The following is a 20,626-nucleotide window of genomic DNA, read 5'->3' on the forward strand; positions in this document are numbered from 1 at the left end:
AGCAGGGACAGAGCAACGCGAGCTCACCCCGTCACGGGGATTCGAACCGCTGACCTTCTGATCAGCAAGTCCTAGGCTCTGTGGTTTAACCCACAGTGCCACCCACGTCCCTGTAAAGATGTATAGGATACATCAATACGATTTACTGAGCCTGTGACAAAATGGACCTGTATAGTAATTCCAAAGCAGGTTTTATTAAACTTGGATTTCCATCTGTTGTTGGATCACAACTCCCATCATCCCTAGCTAGCAGGACCAGTGGTCGGGGATGATGGGAGATGTAGTCCAACAACAGCTGAAGACTCAAGTTTGGGAAACGCTGTTCCAAATGGTTCCATGGTTTGAATCGAAACAATTGCAGTTTTTTACTCCAAAAAAAAAAAAAGCATAAGGAATAACTCTGAACTGTACTAAATCCAGACACTCGCATAGATCTGTAGTACCTGATGCTCCCGAGTCACTGTATAGAATAAAAGTAAACGGCAAAGAAGCAATCTCGAGGACTTTGGTTCCCGGACACTTTTAGCGAGGTTCTTCCCCTCCAAGAATGGTGATTTGTTAAGTCTTGGAATGCCAATTACAGAATCCTAGTGTTAACGAAGGGACGCAGGTGGCGCTGTGGGTTAAAGCCTCAGCGCCTAGGGCTTGCCGATCGAAAGGTCGGCGATTCGAATCCCTGCGGCGGGGTGCGCTCCCGCTGCTCGGTCCCAGCGCCTGCCAACCTAGCAGTTCAAAAGCACCTCCGGGTGCAAGTAGATAAATAGGGACCGCTTACCAGTGGGAAGGTAAACGGCGTTTCCGTGTGCGGCTCTGGCTCGCCAGAGCAGCGATGTCACGCTGGCCACGTGACCCGGAAGTGTCTCCGGACAGCGCTGGCCCCTGGCCTCTTAAGTGAGATGGGCGCACAACCCCAGAGTCTGTCAAGACTGGCCCGTACGGGCAGGGGTACCTTTACCTTTACCTTAGTGTTAACGAAGAAATCTGAGGGCTCCCTTGGACAAAAAAACAAGGACACCAGCCAGGAATACCAGAGAAAAACAGCAGCCAGTAGGCTTGGTCTTTATTGAAGACTGTCGCGACAGGACTCCCACCTGCCACCAGGTGAAACAAGATGGAAGCCCGGAACAAAAGAGACCCCAACTTTTATTAGCTACTAATCCCCCAAGCTACACCCCTAGACCTACATCACAACTACATCATGACTACATCATAAAAAGGAGGGGTTGTGTTAGGGGTTTGTGGAGGTAACCTGAGTATCTTGTCACCTGGCTGGTCCCTCCTTTCCCCCTCCCCATGAGTATTTTCCAGAGGACAAAGGGGAGCTGGCAGTTTCCTGCCCCCAGAGGGAAGAGCTGATCACTGTCCTTTGTTTCAGTCTGTGTTGAATCCACTCCCATATGCAAGTTCTTTGTGTCCTTGATGGTCTTCTGTCTAGGACCATCAAGGTTGGCATGCCAACTGGGTAGGACTCCTGTGTACGTGTTGGTACGCTCAAGGGATTATGGCCGCCCTGTATCAAACCATCCCCTTTTGATAGTCCTTCCTTCATGGAGCAAAATAAAAGTGGACCGGTGTAGATCCGATGTACGGTTGATTTTCTATGAATTTATAACAGAAACATCGCGTATGTCGTGTGTGAGTGTGTCGAGTTTGTACAAACTAAATGATTGGGAGGGGGGGGGGGTTTCCTGCAACACTAGGCACACTTACTTGGGAAGGAGCCCCTCTGAATTCAGCAGGGCTTACCCCTGAACAGACATGGAGATGGGTTGGAGCTCAGGGCGAATCATTTGTCTCATGTGCAGAAGGTCCCAAGTTCATCTCTAGGGGGGGCCGGGAGAGACCCCTGCCTGAAACCTTGGAGAGCTGCTGCCAGTCAGTGTAAAAAAAAGAAAGATAAAAAGATAAAGGTAAAGGACTCCTGGATGGTTTAGTCCAGTCAAAGGCGACTATAGGGTTGCAGCGCTCATCTCGCTTTCAGGCCAAGGGAGCTGGCGTTTGTCCACAGACAGCTTTCCGGGTCATGTGGCCAGCAGGACTAAACTGCTTCTGGCGCAATGGAACACTGACAGAAACCAGAGCGCATGGAAACGCCGTTTACCTTCCCACTGTCAGGAGCTGGTCCTACACTGAAGTAGGACCCTGGCAGAGACACATGCCCGACTGGCATGTTCTCTCCCTCCTGGTTGATCATTCGGGAGTTTCAAACACTTTCTTCTGCCCGAACATCACAGCGACCGATGCCATCGGCACACTTAGGGATCCGCAGAGTGCTCGCAGCTTGCACGACAGACCTCAGTGTTTTGGCTAATCTACTTTATTTACATATAAACACACACAGAGCACTGCAACATGGCTCCCTCTCTCTCTAGCATCAGATAGCAAAGAGAAAAAGGACAATAGTCCCACTTCACGGAACACAGTAACACAAACATCCTGTCTCCATCACTTCCCAATCTGTGGAGTCAAAACATACACTGTCATGTGATAGACAAAAATCCCATGACTGCAATCATGGAGCAGGAATTCTAACACCCGCCACAGTGGTACCTATTTATCTACTCGCACTGAGATGCTTTCAAACTGCTAAGTTGGCAGAAGCTGGGACAGAGCAATGGGAGTTCACCCCGCTGTGGGGATTTGAACTGCCAACCTTCCGATCGGCAAGCCCAAGAGGCTCAGTGGTTTTAGACCACGGTGCCACCCGCGTCGCAGTCAGTGTGGACAATACTGAGCTAAATGGACCGTTGGTCTCATTCAGTAGAAGGCAGTTTCACAAGTTGCACTGTAAGTCTCAGCAGAGCTGCCAGCTTGTGCTGAAGATTGGGAGGGCAATGACGTGTGCATGCTGCTGTGACGTCAGGACATTGGGGGGAGCCCGGGGGGGGGGGGAGCTGAACATGGCGGCAGTGCCGACTCAATGGCAGGTGGCTCCTTCTCTCTTGTGCTCGGCCGTCTCCTCCTGCTGCCTCTTCGCTGTCCTCGGCTCTGCACTCTGCCTACTCCATCCCCTGTTCATTCAGAACATTGGAGGCCCCAGCTCCTCATCCCAAAAAATATTGGGGACCAGGGGACCACAGTAGAGATGGGTCCCTAGGAGTCGGGGGCCCTGAGTCTCAGTTGGTTCAGTGGGGCTGTAAGCATGATCAGAATTGTGCTGTATCTGGGATTTGGTTTCCATCTGCCTCCGGTCACTCTTTCTGTTGCACCAAGGACTCATCAGCTGCTGACTTGTCACCTTGAAACAGCCTGCCTACAGTTTCCACCGATATTCCTGCAAACAGCTCCTCTGGGGTTATTTCTGTTTATAGCTGTGCCACAGATGGTGACCTAGTTATGTTCCCAGCCGAAACATTTGCACTGGCTTCTTTGCCTCTGGCACTGGTGAGGAGACCTTGCAACGCTGAGGCTGGGCTTTGTGGCACTTGGCTGCCCCAGCCCCATCTTGGTGGAGGACTTTGAGCTTTTAAAATTTCAGAGGCGCCTGTGTGATGCCAACATTTGGCAACCCCGCTGCCCCTTGCCTTCCGTTGTTCGTCATGGTTGCAGTGCCCCCTATGGCGCTCTCTCGGCTTGGTGCCCAGTGTGGGGGAACCAGTTGCAGCCCCCTAAATCCATCTCTGCCCATCTGAAACTCTCTGGTTATTTAGGCCAGACCGAGCAAGGAGCAAATATAATCCTGCTGGTGCCAGTTTTTTAAAAACACAACCAGAAAGGTGTGTGTTTCAGTCTCGTGACCGATTTACACCATCAAGTTCTCGGGTCGAACAGGTGCACAAATGTTTGCTGTGCCGTCAAACAGCCCAGTGTTGGCTATTTTGCAAATTAGTTGTGCTGCAGAAGGCGTGCTGGGGAGACCACACATTCAAGAAATGCAAAAGTAACTTTTGCTAGGTTTTAATAACAAAAACAAAAACTCCTTTTGCACTAAATTATAATACAGTGGTGCCTCTGGATACAAACGGGATCCGTTCCGGAGCCCCATTCACATCCTGAAGTGAACGTAAGACGCTTCTGCGCATGTGTGGGTCGCGTTTCGCCGTTTCCGTGCATGTGTGTGACGTCATTTTGAGCATCTGCGCATGTGCGAGCAGCGAAACCCGGAAGTAACGCGCTCTGTTACTTCCGGGTCAGCGCGAAGCACAACCCAAAAATATTTAAGCTGAAGCGTATTCATCCCGAGGTATGACTGTGTATCAATAAGCATGACGCATCCAATTCACCAGGGTACTGAGAGAGCTCCATGCTGCTCTTTATATACCATACCCAACAGCTTAATTACCACAACTTAACAGCACTTGCTATACTGTTTCACAGCTGTAAAACTAGGTTATGTTATTTGCTCTGGCCTTTAAAGAAATATACATCTTGTGTATAAGATATGAAAGTATGTTTAATTATTGTTGAAAATGATATGTTGAAAAACTAATAAAAAATTACCACATCTTTCGCTCTATAGGACACACTTTTTCCCTCCTAAAAAGCAAGGGAAAATGCGTGTGCGTCCTATGGAGGGAATGCAGGGGGGAGGCAGGCGGAAAAAGCCCCCAAGAGCTGCACACAAGCTCCGTGTGCTCTTGCGGGCTTTCCCCCAGGAGTATAGAAGGGACTGACTGGCCGCGTCAGTCCCTTCTCCCTCCTCAGGGAAAAGCCCGCAGGAGCCATGCGCTCCTTAAAAGGTGCGTGGCTCCTGTGGGCTTTTGCGGTAGATGGGGGAAGAAGGTCTGGGAGAAGCGCACAGGCTGCGTGCAGCCTGTCTGCTGCTCCCAGAGCTGGGGGGGGGGGAGAACATATTTTCCCCCTTGATTTCCCCCTCTGAAAACTAGGTGCGCCCTATGGAGCGAAAAATATGGTATATAATAAAAAAAACACAGTGGAGCATCTGCAGCGGCCAGGCCTAAGGGTCAGCACATACATCCCAGCAGACACAGGGCAACATGGGCCATAATGGCTGGATGAAAGAAGAACCATCGAATGAGCCCTGCCAGATCAGATCAGGAGCTCATTTATATGCCCTTTGGGAAGTCCGTAAGCAGGATCTGAGTGCAACGGAGCTCTCCTCATCTGTGAGGCATTACTGCCTCTGACAGAGGAAGTCAGGAAAAGTTCTGCTTCACAGCTACCATGCACAAGATTAACACAATAAGAATCTGTTTGTTGGTCCATCTCAATGACTGGCAGCAGCTTCAGTCTGGCCATACTGGCTGGGGTAGCTGGAGGGCACCGATTTGGCAAAGTGTCTCCTAAAAAGCTAACACGGTGTTAAGAGATTTGTGGCTGGGGACCCCTAAAGTCTCGAAATTAATAAATGGTAGGATTTTGATGCTTTGGGTTGTGAAAGGAGAAAGACAAACTGCAGAGGAAATCCTGAGCAAGCTTATGCAAAATGACCTGGCCATCAAGAAACAATACAGGGCCATTGAGAGCCTTTGACAATGCACGAGAATTATCCTCCCCACTGTGTGATTGGGGATTTGGAAGGTTGCCACAGTAACTGGGTGTGAAATGGCAGGAAAAGAGAGTTTTTTAGCAGGGTGTTCTGGGAAGAAGGAAGAACAAAGCCTGGGATCCATCTTGGGCAGGCTGGCTGAAGGCTGGCTGGGATAGATGTACTGCTGTGGGGTACAAGGCTCTTGAAAGAGCCATGCTGTAAGATCTGGATTCCTCCCATGCAGAGAGAAGGTGTAAATGGGCAAATAAACCACATTTCTTAAAGCTATGACAGTCTCTGTTGTGTCTCTGTTCTCCAAAGACCCTGGGTGAGTGCCAGGAGCCCCCATGAATCTGGTAGAGGGTAGGGGTGGCACCCAACTTTTGAAACAATATTTATTGTAGCCTGACCTGTTCTAAGCACCACGCAGGCATATCCCTCTGAGAGGTTCCCTTGAATACTGTCTAATTTCCACGAAAGTTTGTGCAAAGCTTTCTCCGCTGAGCATCAAAACCACGATCGGCAGCATTGTCACGCCAGTGTGTGAGAACCAGAGTTCCCCTTTCCAGCATTATCGCATTGCCTTGGTGTTACAAAGAACTCAAGGAAACTGGAATTCAGGGTTCTGAGAAAAGCCCTTTCCCAAATTTATATCTTCGACTACAAGGTAATCTTTTGTTCCTGGGCTGACGCATTGAGGCTGACTGGATGACGTGCAAAAACAGCTTCTTTGAAGAAAGTCTTCTTCGCCAGCTAGCCGTTGCCAAGAACCAGAGCACATCTCTCGCAGCCACAAGGCCTAAGATCTCAGAGAGCTGCTGCGAGTCGGACGAGTCAGTCGTGGGCTACATAAGACAGATGCTCTCACTCAGTGTAAGTCAGGTTCCTAAGGCATGATAGAAGCCCTAGGCAGAGAAATTTTGACTGGAGAGAGCAAGACTCAAGTCCTTTCTCAGCACCAGCATAAGTGTAGCCATAATGGAGTTCACCGATTGGGTCTGGGTTGCTCCGGATAGGAGGAAGGAAGTCAAATGACACCGAGGGTTGGTTCAGAGAAAGAGTTCTTTATTTCTGCTCTCCGGAACAGCGGAAAGGCACCTGCGTGGTCAGTCCACAGTAAGTCCAAAGAAATGAGAGATTTCATGCAGTATATATATCCTCCAGGCACCCTCTCCCTCCTTCCCCAGGAATCCAACCACGTCAGTCTATACACGCAGGTTGACATCACATATGTTCCTGCTCCGGTATTCTTAACCATAAAAGGGTATTCCTTCCTGTACTTCTGACCATAAAAGGGTATTCCTGTTCCTACTCTTATCTTGGAGCAAGAGGTCACCAACTCCCAGAACACACTCTGGCGCTGTTCCCAGACTAGGTCTGTGTGTCAGGATGTGAGATAAGACTTAGACATGTCATCCCCACTCCACTGGAACAACCAAGGTCATCCTTGCCATGACTGATAAAGGAGAGAGCAGTTTATACAGCTGTGTCCTTGTTATGCATTTGCTCAACAGCTCAAGTTTATGCATTTTAGAAATGCTAAGAAGAAAGGGGGGGGTTGAGTCAGTTTTAAACTGACTGCACAGAAACCCATTCCTTCATAAGTACATAAGAAGAGCCTGCTGAATTAGGCCAGTAGCCCATCTGGGCCAGGATCCTGTTCTCACAACGGCCACCCAGATGCCTGTGGGAAACAGGCAAGCAGGACTTGAGCACAAGAGCCCAATCTATTCACTTAATATACATTTCTTACTTTCACTATTACATTTAAATCTCATAACTAATATCTCTATTCTTTCTCTACTTTGCAATGTTTCGTGTATTTCTCCTTTCAAAACTTCTTGTAGTCCTACTAGTGTAATTTGTTGATTACAGTTGCTCTTCAAATAGTTTGTATATTTCTTCCAATCTTCTGTGAATCTCTGGTCCCGCAGGTTTCGAATCCTTCCTGTCATTTTATCTAATTCTGCGTAGTCTGTTAATTTTATCTGCCATTCTTCTTTCATCGGAATTTCTTCTTGCTTCCCTTTCTGGGGATGCTCCACTGTGTTTTAGACAGAATCCCTAGTGTCCCCTTATTTCTCAGCTGCCTCTGAGTTACAGTGCCTCCACCAGATTGGAATCATAAAATCACAGAACCGTAGAGGTGAAAGGAACCCTGAGGGCAGTCCAGTCTCACCCCTTGCAGGAATCTCAAATAAATAGAACCATAGTGTTGGCCTTTCAGCCTATCCCTACTAGGCAGCAGAGCCCACCGATGGCCTATATGGGGCTGAACAGCTGGAATTTGCTCAGCCCATGATGGAGGCAAGTTCTGCCTTTGGGGAGAGTCAACTTCCTAATCGCCACACATTTTTTAATGATCCACTCAGAGCTTTTCCCCTAGATGAAGAGTCCCATACAGTTTGGAATGCACTGAACTTCTTTGCCATCAGTCTGGTTTTGTGGTATATTGATCAGCTTCATAGTGACACTGTAATAAAAGGGTGGCCATGAGAATCTTATTCTTAGGGTCACTGGTTGGAGAACCACATTGGGCGAAAGATTGGACTAGAAGACCCTCGTGGCCCCAACTTTACGATTCTACACAGGACTGCAACTCCCAACATCCCTGACCATTGGCCTTGCTTGTGGGGGCTGCTGGGAGTTTTGGTCCAGGGACATTTAGAGGGTCACAGGGTCTCTACCACAGCTGTTGAACTTTGATGCGCAGAGTGGGGCTTGTGAATTTGGCTGGAGATCTTGTTCTACCTGTTGCAATCACACCACGAGAGATACAGCGGTAAAAAGGTAAAGGTAAAGGACCCCTGACAGTTAAGTCCAGTTGCGGACGACTCTGGGGTTGCGGCGCTCATCTCGCTTTACTGGCCGAGGGATCCGACGTTTGTCCGCAGACAGTTTTTCCGGGCCATGTGGCCAGCATGACTAAGCCACTTCTGGCGAAACCAGAGCAGTGCACAGAAACTCCATTTACCTTCCCGCCACAGTGGTACCTATTTATCTACTTGCACTTTGACGTGCTTTTGAAATGCTAGGTTGGCAGGAGCAGGGACCGAGCAATGGGAGCTCACCCCGTCATGGGGATTCGAACCGCCGACCTTCCAATCGGCAAGCCCTAGGCTCTGTGGTTTAACCCACAGCGCCACCCACGTCCCGTCCAATACAGCAGTAGAGAAAAGTAATTGAAGCTGTTTATTATCAGATAGGACCGTTTCTAGTTCTAAGCTAAATAACTGGTCTGCAGAAAGTAAAAGCATCTGTGCTCGCTCATTTCTTCTCAGACCATGGGGACCTCTCATCCCTAGCCATGAGAGAGGAGAGGGAAAAGGAAGCTGTAAACAGGACGCAACCTAAGATGTATCAGTCTAAACTTCAAAGGATAGAATCACAGAATCATGAATTTGTAGAGGGGAAGTGTGGGTGGAGCGCTTGATTTTAAAGATTCACCCACCACTATTTACATGGAGACTCCCTTGTACAATAAACTGTTGTGATTCAGACTTCTCTTCTTGCTAATTCTATTTGCATATGTTGCCTGTGTTTTTGGTGCTTCCCTAACTTTTAAGGCTGTCAAAGCCGCCAGATGAGATCCATGCAGCGTTAAGGAGTCAACTGGCTAGGGAGGCGCTGTTCCGGCGGGCATGGAGTTGGCTGGAGAGTAAGGGCTGGCGTGGAAGGGGTTCCTTTGCCACTGTGCCACCCTCCGGCGGCTTAAAGGGGCAGCGTGCCATTATCAAGCAGCCGGCGGCAGCGGTAGGAACCGCGTTACCAGGGCTTTGTTACACGCGCATGCTTTTACCTCAGTGCTCTTCCTGCCTGGCCACTTCTGACCCTTGCGCCTTGCGGGTGGGCCAGGTTCAGATCTGGCAGGCGGGATCTGGCCCGCGGCCCGTAGTTTGAGGACCCCTGTTCCAGATCCTTTCTGGGCTGGTTGTTGTTGTTGTTTTAAAGTTATATTTCTTCTAAATATATTTTTCAACCCCCTTTGCTCAGACTACAGATTTAATCAGCACAGCTGGTTACGATGGCATCATCCAGCACCTCAACGACGGCAGGAAGAACTGCAAGGAGTTTGAAGACTTTTTGAAGGAAAGGTAGGTGCTGAAGACTTGTCAGACTTCCTCCGTTATATATTATTGCTTTTTACATGAATTTGTGCACAATAATTTTAACCATTCCAGAACATAAAAAGAAAAAGGTTCTTTCGAACCTTTGGACCTCCTCCCCTTCCTCCATGGGTTCCATTTCCCCCCAAAAAATCTTCTCCCCCCCCCCCGCCAACCTCACAGGTGGGAATGCAAGAGAGGGCCTTCTTGGTGGTGGCTTCTCCCAGGCTCTGAAACTCCCTCCCTGGAGAAGCTAGACCAGCTCTCTCCTTAATAATAATAATAAGTAATAAATTTTATTTATACCCCACCCTCCCCAGCCAAGACCAGGCTCAGGGCGGCTAACACCAGATATAAAACAATGGACTGAAATACAACTTAAAAAGCAAGATTAAAATACAACATTAAAATGCAGCCTCATTTCAGCAGAAACTCAAAAACTTTTTTGGGGATGAAAACGTCTTCACCAAGGCTAACTATCCAGACTGGTCCTACGTGGGCCAGAAAAAAGGCAGGGAAGTCCCCAAATAGGAGTTCCAACACAGAAGGAGAAAGGAAATAAGAAAGAGGGGGAGGGGATCAAGTTGATTCCAAGCCAAAGGCCAGGTGGAACAACTCCTTGTTGTTCTTCAGCTGGCAGGTGTTTTGTTCCAATAGGCCTTTGGTTTTTTTTTTGTTTTTTTAAGGAAAGGGGTTTAATTATGCTGTTTCTCATTATCTGTGCTTTGGTAAAAAAAATTAAAATATTGTTTCAGTTCTGTTAAAACCAACGCCTCTCCTTCATGGAAATTTCTAAGCACAGGTTGGATGGCTGCCTGTCATAGTTGTTTACCTGAGATTCCTGCATCGCAGGGGGTTCGACTAGATGACCACTGGGGACCCCTTCCAACTCGGCAGTTCTATGATTCTATTATAGTCCAAATTACTTTGTACTTGTTAATCTTCTATATGTTTTATCTTATTTTTTTTACAGATGGCCACCCAACCTGTTTATTTAATTTAATTTTTTTAAAAAAAAAAATATTCATTTTTCTTTTTCATTCATTACATACATCTCAAATTCATAGCATTTACTATATATTCCTCCCTTCCTCCTTCCCCTCCTAAGCTTCCACCAACTTCTGCTTTTGGTTTGTTTCTATTTTCACCCACTTTGCTATCTCTTAACAGAAAAAGTTATTACTAACATAACATCAAGCCTAGTAAAGGTAAAGGGACCCCTGACCATTAGGTTCAATCGTAACCGACTCTGGAGTTGCGGCGCTCATCTCGCTTTATTGGCCGAGGGAGCTGGCATACAGCTTCCAGGTCATGTGGCCAGCATGACTAAGCTGCTTCTGGCGAACCAGAGCAGCGCACAGAAACGCCATTTACTTTCCCACCGGAGCGGTACCTATTTATCTACTTGCACTTCGACATGCTTTCGAACTGCTAGGTTGGCAGGAGCAGGGACCGAGCAATGGGAGCTCTGTTGATTTGTAGCAGTGTCCGTGCACAGCGGAATGATGAGGAATACGTGCCAACATGCTCTATATTGCTTTATTTACATTTCAAAGCTGGTAGATTACAGAAATGCATCTTTCCTCTGCCGAAGCAGAAAAAGCATCCTCTCTCCTCTGAAGCACAGAGAGAATCACACTGAACTGCAAAGAACAGTGAAAAACAGGAAACCAGTGTACGTCACATCCAGTCTGCCTTTCCCGTGGGAAAACTCCAACAGCACAGTCTGGAATGTAAACATTGTCTTGTGACAAGCCTTTCGCTGCACAGTGAAGAGAGCAGAAACCAACATCCTCCCCCTTTCTGTGAACACCACTGGGCAGCGTGTTCGTACAATATCAGTACAAACCCAACTTCTGCACATAGGTACAGTGTTGATCCCTTGATACAATCTTGGACAATACATCAGCAGGAATTTCATTACCTGGCATATAGGACACCGTTACGAGTCCCTTCTGAATACGTTCCCTAGCATGTTGCAACTTCAATTGCAAGTGCTTCGTGCTTTGCTTACAACCTTCAGAATTCAGCAAAGCCAAACATGCTTTGTTGTCCTGGTAAACCTGGATTGGACATTTGGCAGGAATTTTCATGTCTTTGCACAATTGTAACAACCATTCACAATCCTTGAGTGAATAAGACAGTGCATTCAGTTCAGCTTCACAAGTACTTAAGCTAACTGTTGTTTGCTTCTTGCATGACCAATCAAATAGACCCTGATTGTACATATAGCAAACTCCAGACGTGCTTTTCCTGTCTGTAGTGTCACTTCCAAAACTTGCATCTGCATATATCTCAAGACCATCAGACTTCTGATTGTTAAATCTCAGTCTGTAATGCATAGTGCCTTTCAAATACCGCGCTATACGTTTCAGAGCTTTCCAATCCTTAACAGTAGGATTGTTGACTTGTCTGCTTAGCAAATTACAGCTAACAGCAATGTCTGGTCTTGAACATCTGGCAATGAAGTTTAGCTTGCCTAGCACACTTCTGTACAGTGTAGTGTCAGAAAATGCTTCTTCAGTGTCATCTACCTGATAACCTGTTGTCATCGGTGTGTCTACAGGGTTAGCATCCATCAGGTTTAGTTTGCCTAACACATCAGCAATTTTCCGTGACTGGTGTACTAGAATGTTACCATCTTGATCTCTCTCTATTTCCAGAGATAGGTAGTTGTTTACCTCACCAAGATCTTTCATGTCAAAGTGCTCTTTCAGTTGAGCTAGGGCGTTATTGTACATTGTGACATCTTTCCAAAAGAATAAAAGATCATCAACATAAAACAAACAATACAGTTTATTTTGCCCCTCCTCTTTGACAAATACACATGGATCAGCTTTCCCTTGCTTAAAACCTAGAGAAAACAATACCTCAGTGAGTTTTGTGTGCCAACACCGTGCACTTTGTTTGAGACCATAAAGGGACTTTTTCAGAGCACAAACAAATCCCTGTTTTACCTGTACGCCATCAGGTGGAAGCATATAAAGTGATTCATTTAGAGATCCGTACAGAAAAGCTGTATTCACATCATGGTGACTAATGTGTAGATTCTCCTCTGCAGCTAGCTTGAGCATAAGCCTAATGCTCTCATACCTCACTGTGGGTGAGTAGGTCTCGTGATAGTCTTCACCTGGTACCTGTGCAAAACCTCTGGCTACCAATCTGGCTTTGTGTCTGACTATCTTGCTATTTTGATCAGTCTTCGCTTTGAAGACCCATTTGCTTCCAAGCAGTTTCATTCCTGGAACTACTGGAACAAGTTCCCATGTTTTGTTCTTTTCTAAGGAATCAAGCTCAGCCTTCATGGCATTTAACCATGGTTCAGCTTCCTTTGAATCCAAATCCTGGATTTCTTGGAAACTTGAAGGTTCAAATACCTTCTTGGAGCTTTTAACAGCTGTTACTGCTATCTTAGCAAACTCATCAGCAAATCTCTTTGGAGGTCTGCCTTTTGTGGCTCTTTGTGACCTGCGAATTAGCCTTAGGTCTTCAACACTCTCCTCTTCCTTCTTAGGAGAAAAGTGACCTATTGTGAACAATGGTTCCTCCAATTCTTGATCAGAGCTTTCAGAGGGTCGCATAGAGGCTTTCGCACTCTTGAAATCCTCTGAATCACCTGATTCAGTTTCAGACTCAGAATCAGAACTTTCATCAGTGGGTGTGGGTTGCTGTGGTTGCTTTTGACTATCCTCAGTCTCATCACTGTCATCAGGATAACATTGGAAAATTCCCACATTCTCCCCCCACTTGGCATTGTACTCAACACTTCTCGTGAGCTTAATAGTCTTAGAGCCAGTCATTCTTATTCTGTAAGAACCTTTCTCATAACCTAGAAAGATACCATGCAAACCACGCTTGTCTAACTTGGAGTTTTGTGGTGAGTGAACCCACATGTCAGAACCAAAAATTTTCATGTGTTTGATGTATGGCTTCTTGCCAAACATCTTCTCATAGGGAGTACAACCAATCGCTGAAGATAACCTGCGATTATAACTGTAAGTGAAACATGAGAGAGCTTCGGCCCAATAACTCTCTGGAAGATTTGCATCATGTAGCAAGGTTTTTAACCCTTGAAGCAATGTCTGATTTGCTCGTTCTGCAAGTCCATTCTGCCATGGCGAGCGAGGACTAGACAAATCGTGTTGAATTCCTTTCTCAGTCAGAAAAGCTTCAAACTGCTGAGAAGTGAATTCTCCCCCGCGATCTGTGAAAAGAGTCTTTACCTTCTTACCATGCACATTTTCCAACCAAGCACAGAATTCCTTGAACCTAGGAAAAGCCTCTGATTTCTGCTTGAGATTGTACACATAAATATACCTGGAAAATGCATCAATGAGAACCATGAAGTACTTATTTCCACCCAAAGAGGGCGCTAGTGGTCCAACCAAATCAGCATGAACAATTTGGTATGGTTCTGTAGCTTGCCTACTAGACACCTTACCTTTCGCAGCCATTTTCACCTTGTTTGCTGAGCATGCCTTGCACTTCATGTGGTACCTGCAGGGTTTAATAGTCATACCTTCAACCAAGGCAGGCATTTTAGATACTGCCTCAAAACCCAAATGACCAAATTTTCGATGAAAATCATGAATACATTCTGCATGCAAACTTTTGTTAGAACCTGCAATGCAACAAGTGTCATCCTGCACAACATCATCATAATACAAAACATATAAACGATCAACATATTCAGCATACAATACATAATCATTTTTCTTTGAGATGATGCACCTTTTGTTCTTAAAGGAAACGTCAATGTTCCGCTCATTCAGCTGTCCAACGCTGAGCAGATTATGTTTGGCATCTGGAACATAAAGTACATTCTGTATCGATAAGTCCAAACTGTGAAGAACAACAGTTCCGTAGCCTTTACTGGGAATTGTGTGGTCATCCGCCTGGTGAATCGCACCTTCCTGCGGTGTAAAAGACACGAACAGTCGCTTATCGTTGCACATGTGGTGCGTTGCCGCTGAATCAACAACGAAGAAAGATCTAGACGTCTTCTGGACCTCTGCAACTTTTGGAGTGAAGCGTGAGACCATTGCTTTGTGCTGCGTTGTCCTGGACAACGGACCTTTGCCTTTGCTCTGGCCTTTTCCACGCAATGAACTTTCGCTGCGCTGCTCTGTCTTGGCCCTGGGATATTTGCATTCCCTCTTCATATGGCCTAGACGTCCACAGGAGTAGCATTTCACTGCCTTCAAAGCTTTGGCGCCATCTGGTGGTTCCACTGCACTCTGGGATGACGTCTGTGAAGACTCCCCCTTACCCATGCAGCTAGCACCCCGGCGATCTGCTTCATTTTGAATCACGGCAGTAACATAATCCACTGTCAGCTGAGCGGTAGGCTGTACAGCAATCTGAGTCGCAACAGACTCCCAACCTGAACCCAAAGATTGTAGTATCATGAAGGAATACACAGCCTCTGGAAAGTTGAGTCCTCTCTGTTGCAGCTCATGTCTCAGATTCTGCATCTCCATCAGATGTGTACGCACATCTCCACCTTCAGCAAGAGCCATATTATGCAGCTTGTTAAAATAAAACATAGTAGATCCAGCTTCTGTCCTCAAGTGTGCCTCCCTCAAAGCGTCCCAAATTTCTCTGGCTGAGGTCTTATCACGCAATAGACAGAGCTCTTCTGGGGATACTATCAATGTAAGAGTTCCCCTTGCTTTGGAATCTTTAGCTTTCCATGCATCTGTAACTGGAGCTGGGGGGTGTCTGTAATAACTTCAAACAGACCCTCTTTCCGCAGAATAGCCTCTGCATAGATAACCCAGTCCGTATAATTTTTCTTATTGAGCTTGGGAATCCCACAAGCATCCTGAAGGGCCATCATGACTCTGGCATTAGCCTTCTGCGTCATCTCTGCTGCTTTAAACAAGCTGCTTTATACAAGCTGCGTCTGTGCTGCTTCAAGCCTCATTCCAAAGGCAAGTTCAAAAGTGCTTTCTCTCTGCTGCCCTAAATCATGCTGCGTCACTGTTATCAGCAGCTGCTTCAGCCCAAAAGCACATTCTAAAAGTTACTTTCGATTTCCCCAGCATAGGCATAGCCGCTGCCTGTACCCGGCAAACGGACATAAAAGTTCAAAGTCCAGCCATAAAGCCATTAATTAGATGCTGGCAGGCTGCCCGGAGCAGTAGCACATACCTCATCAATCATCTTGACGCGCAGATACCGTCCGATCCGTCCTTCTGCATTCCGATCCTTTTGCCGGCATCAGATGACTGCGTCTTTGCTCCTTTGCCAGGAGCCCGATTCGACTTCTGGGCCCATAACCAAAATGTTGATTTGTAGCAGTGTCCGTGCACAGCGGAATGATGAGGAATACGTGCCAACATGCTCTATATTGCTTTATTTACATTTCAAAGCTGGTAGATTACAGAAATGCATCTTTCCTCTGCCGAAGCAGAAAAAGCATCCTCTCTCCTCTGAAGCACAGAGAGAATCACACTGAACTGCAAAGAACAGTGAAAAACAGGAAACCAGTGTACGTCACATCCAGTCTGCCTTTCCCGTGGGAAAACTCCAACAGCACAGTCTGGAATGTAAACATTGTCTTGTGACAAGCCTTTCGCTGCACAGTGAAGAGAGCAGAAACCAACAAGCTCACCCCGTCGCGGGGATTCGAACCACCGACCTTCTGATCAGCAAGTCCTAGGCTCTGTGGTTTAACCCACAGTGCCACCCGCGTCCCTTAACATCAAGCCTAAAAGCATAAAAGTAAAAGTAAATACACCATAATAATATTTCACTATCTTCTAAACATTTTCTAATGCTGATAATGTGACTGTTTATGTTTATTTAAATCCTGCCATCAAGTCTATCGATTGTCTTTGTTTCTGCAAATATAATATGAATGGTTCCCAATCTTTTTCAAAGTCTCTGTTGTCTTTTTCTCTTTGCCTGTCTGTCGTTTTGGCCAGTTCTGCAAAGTTCACCAACTTCTCTTGCCATTGTTCTACATCTTCTATATGTTTTCCGTATTTTACATGTGTTGCTTTCATTTGTGTAAGCCAACTTGGAGTCACTGGTGTGTGGGGGGAGGGGAGAGGCAGGATATGAACAAACAAACAAACAAACAAACAAACACTTTCTCTTCTCACGCAACAGGGCTTCTATAGAAGAAAGATATGGCAAGGACCTGATTAATTTATCACGGAAAAAACCCTGCGGGCAGACAGAGCTGAAGTGAGTGACTGCGGTCCCTAAAACTGTGTTGTTGTTTGTAAAAAAAGGGGGGGTTAGACCCCATTTTTGGCTCAACCTCTGGACTTCCTTTGAATGAAACTCGGGCCAGATTCCAGTAACATAGTTCCATTAGCGCAAGACGTTCTAGCTGCGTGATGGAAGGTGCTTGGGGAAGGGTTCCGGGTTCAGATCCTGGCATGTCCAGGAAAGGCTTGGAGGAACTCCTGCTTCGGAAGCACTGGACAGCCGGCTGCCAGCCAGTGTGGGCGATTTTGGCCTGTGGAGTCTGCCTTGGAATAAGGCAGCTCTCTTTTTGCCCTTATGAAGGTCCCCTCCTCTTCCTATAAAGGGACCCCTGACCATTAGGTCCAGTCATGACTGACTCTGGGGTTGCGGTGCTCATCTCGCTTTATTGGCCAAGGGAGCCGGCGTACAGCTTCCAGGTCATGTGGCCAGCATGACTAAGCCGCTTCTGGCGAACCAGAGCAGCGCACGGAAACGCCGTTAACCTTCCTGCCAGAGCGGTACCTATTTATCTACTTGCACTTTCGAACTGCTAGGTGGGCAGGAGCAGGGACCGAACAACGGGAGCTCACCCCATCACGGGGATTCAAACTGCTGACCTCCTGATCAGCAAATCCTAGGCTCTGCGGTTTAACCCACAGCACCACCCGCGTCCCTCCTCTTCCTGTACATTCCTGGAAATCTCTTCTGAGGGGTTTTCCCCTGCCCTTTGGAGCAGATTTGTGGGTGTGAATCGGGGTCCACACAGGAAGAGGAAAGTTCAAACATACCCTCCAAAAATCACTTTGCTAAAACGGAACTGCTTTGCAGAGGACATGTCTGTTTTTGGTCCAGAATTCGGACAGCTGTCTACCCCCAGTCTAAAAAGTCACCGAGTCTATTATGAAAGCGAGGAGGGTTTTTGCTGGAAAAACACTCGCTGGTCTAAAAAAACGTATGTGACGTAACCGCAGTTCCCTTCATTTCTGCCCAAGTAGGCTCTTCCAGTAATCATCATTGCCCGTGCTCAGAATTCAGTTCCTGCTTTAGTGGAAACGAGAAAAGGCTGTGGCTTAGGGGAAGCTCCACTGCTTTAAATTGCTCACGGTGGCTGGTTTTGCAATACAGTAAGGCAGCCATCTTGAGGAGCTGTAGGTAAAAGAAGGGGGGAGGAATTCTTTGGCTTTTGTAGGTTCAGATTTGCTCGTAACCAGTGCTGGATCTACATATATTTTAAACAAGAGGGATGTGGGTGGCTCTGTGGTCTAAACCACTGAGCCTCTTGTGCTTGCCGATCAGAAGGTCAGCAGTTCGAATCCCCATGACGGAGTGAGCTTCCGTTGTTCGGTCCCAGCTCCTGCCAACCTAGCAGTTCAAAAGCACACCTGGGCAAGTAGATAAATAGGTATTGCTCTGGCAGGAACGTAAACTGCATTTCCATGCGCTGCTCTGGTTTCACCAAAATTGTCTTGGTCATGCTGGCTACATGACCTGGAAAAACTGTCTGCGGACAAATGCAGGCTGCCTCGGCCTGTAAAGTGAGATGAGCTCTGCAACCCCAGAGTCGTTCGTGACTGGACTTAACTGTTAGGGGTCCTTTACCTTTTTAAACAAGCTATAGCTTAGGGCCCCACTCTCTTGGGGGCCCCAAACAAATTTAAAGACAAAAAGCCTGGATGTACATTTCCAGAATATAAGATAAAAAACAAATAAAATTAAAGCTATGTACAGCAACAGTGTTTTGTGTTGTGTAGGCTCCTGTGATGTAAGTCATGGGCCCCACCTGCTAGCCTGCTCCCTAAAATAAAACTGGTTTGCTCATTTCTGTATATAGGGTAGGGACGCGGGTGGCGCTGTGGGTTAAACCACAGAGCCTGGGACTTGCCAATCGGAAGGTCGGTGGTTCTAATCCCCACGACGGGGTGAGCTCCCGTTGCTCAGTCCCTGCCCTGCTCCTGCCCACCTAGCAGTTCGAAAGCACATCAAAGTGCAAGTAGATAAATAGGTACCGCTCCGGTGGGAAGGTAAATATCGTTTCCGTGCGCTGCTCTGGTTTGCCAGAAGTGGCTTAGTCATGCTGGCCACATGACCCGGAAGCTGTACTCTGGCTCCCTCGGCCAATAAAGCGAGATGAGCGCCGCAACCCCAGAGTCATCTGCGACTGGACCTAATGGTCAGGGGTCCCTTTACCTTTATATATAGGGTGCCTACATTCTGCATGGACTGGCTGCATGGCAAAATGTGCAAATGGCTTTAGATACCTATTAGGCCCATAAATTACCATATAGCATATATTCCACACACAAAAACAGTGACCATTTGTTGTTGACAGAGGACAGCTGGACATATAAAGGGCCCCATTACCTTCAGTAGCTTAGGGCCTCATCAAACCTAAATCCGGCCCTGCTCATAACCCTTGTCTTGTTACCCCTGAGTTGTGTCGTGTATTTTTAAACTCCACTTATTTTAAGCCGAGTTGCGTGACCATTGGGGCATGTGCTGAAAGCCATGGGGAAAGCTCTTAGGAGGTATTTCCCAGTGACCTGCCGACATGGGTAGGATTTGTAACTGGGGACACATTGGACATACCCTTTCTCAGTAGCTGCAATGCACAAATAGCCCCTTTAAGGGGACTGGGGTCTCCGAAACGGAATGTGCAATTCACGGTGAGTTGGGAGCCACAGGAAACACTGGAAAATCCAAGGTTTTTCCTTCGGGGCTCAGGAAGCTGTCAGAGACATTGGTTGCCACAATCCCATTGTCGCGAGCAAAGGTAGCCTTACAACTGATGTGTTTTTATTTCATTTAGAAATATTGATACATCGCTTCATCAGAAACAAAACTCCTCTAAGAGGTTTACGCCCGCTAGTATAAAATAGTTACTTCCAAAAATAGTGACAAAAACCAGACATTAAAAAAACAGTTAGCGCAATAAAAAAACATGGATAAAATCCACAAGTATTTATTTCTTATTTCTTTTTAGCTACAGTTGATTTTAATCATCTTTTGAATATTTTAAAATAACCAGTAATTTTAACGTTTTGTTTATTTTTTTTTTAAACCAACCAGAAGTTTGGGGTTTCCCCCCACGGGAAACCATTTTGATTAAATTGTAGAAATTTGGAAATAATTGGAATTCTTTTGATATTAATTGGAATAACTGTACAATTGGCAAAACTGTGGTAATATTGGGTAAATATTGGAAAATTAATAAAAAATTATAACAGAGTTTGGTTTTTTAATTTTTTGTGTGCAATCAACTGATATATAAAGTTAGTTAAATTATTATTATTATTATTTTTAAAAAGTAGAAAAACTGTGTACTAGGTCTGCCTAAAACAAAAGGGTTTTGTTATCTCCTCTTTCTAGATCTGGGCTGGCCTCTTCCTAGGTATATAACAGAGCAGCATTTATTTTTTTTACAAGTGTTACAGTGGAAAATGGGTGGATCTGCTCTATGGGGTACAACCTGCTTATGGGGCAGAGTCCACTGGGAAGGTCTCTTGCACAACCCCCTTGCAGTCAAGAGGAGCTGTGCAGGAGACTTTCCCAGTGGAGCTGCCCCATGTTAAGTCATCAGCATGTACCGTATTTTTTGCACCATAACACTCACTTTTTTCCTCCTAGAAAGTAAGGGGAAATGTCTGTGCGTGTTATGGAGCGAATGCCTATGGGTGGTGGTGGGGATCTGCTGCAGTCGTGAGCAGAGGATCCATGGTTCCCCTTCCTTCCCTCCTCCGTGGCTCGCTTTGAAACAGCAAAGCGTGAGAAGAGCCATGTAAGTGGCTCCTCTCCTCTCCCGCTTTGCTCCTTTAAAGCAAGCAGGCTCTCTGTCCCTCTCTCCTCCCCACTTGCTAAATAGCAGCAAAGTTTTTCAGCTCACTAAGCTGGG

At 46.5% G+C, this 20,626-nt stretch overlaps 1 protein-coding gene across 2 annotated transcripts in view; it reads left to right on the top strand.

Annotated features, from left to right (window-relative positions):
• Nucleotides 1–20,626, top strand: part of PSTPIP2 (proline-serine-threonine phosphatase interacting protein 2) — a 67,872-nt gene that overhangs the window by 20,964 nt on the left and 26,282 nt on the right. For both annotated transcript variants that reach the window (XM_079995058.1, XM_079995059.1), the window contains exons 2-3: nt 9,425–9,525; nt 16,654–16,731. In XM_079995058.1, the coding sequence (XP_079851184.1) occupies nt 9,425–9,525; nt 16,654–16,731 (179 nt within the window). The remainder of the gene's footprint in view (nt 1–9,424; nt 9,526–16,653; nt 16,732–20,626) is intronic.

This window comes from Podarcis cretensis (genome assembly GCF_951804945.1).
Source record: "Podarcis cretensis genome assembly, chromosome: 11".
NCBI classification, from domain to species: domain Eukaryota; kingdom Metazoa; phylum Chordata; class Lepidosauria; order Squamata; family Lacertidae; genus Podarcis; species Podarcis cretensis.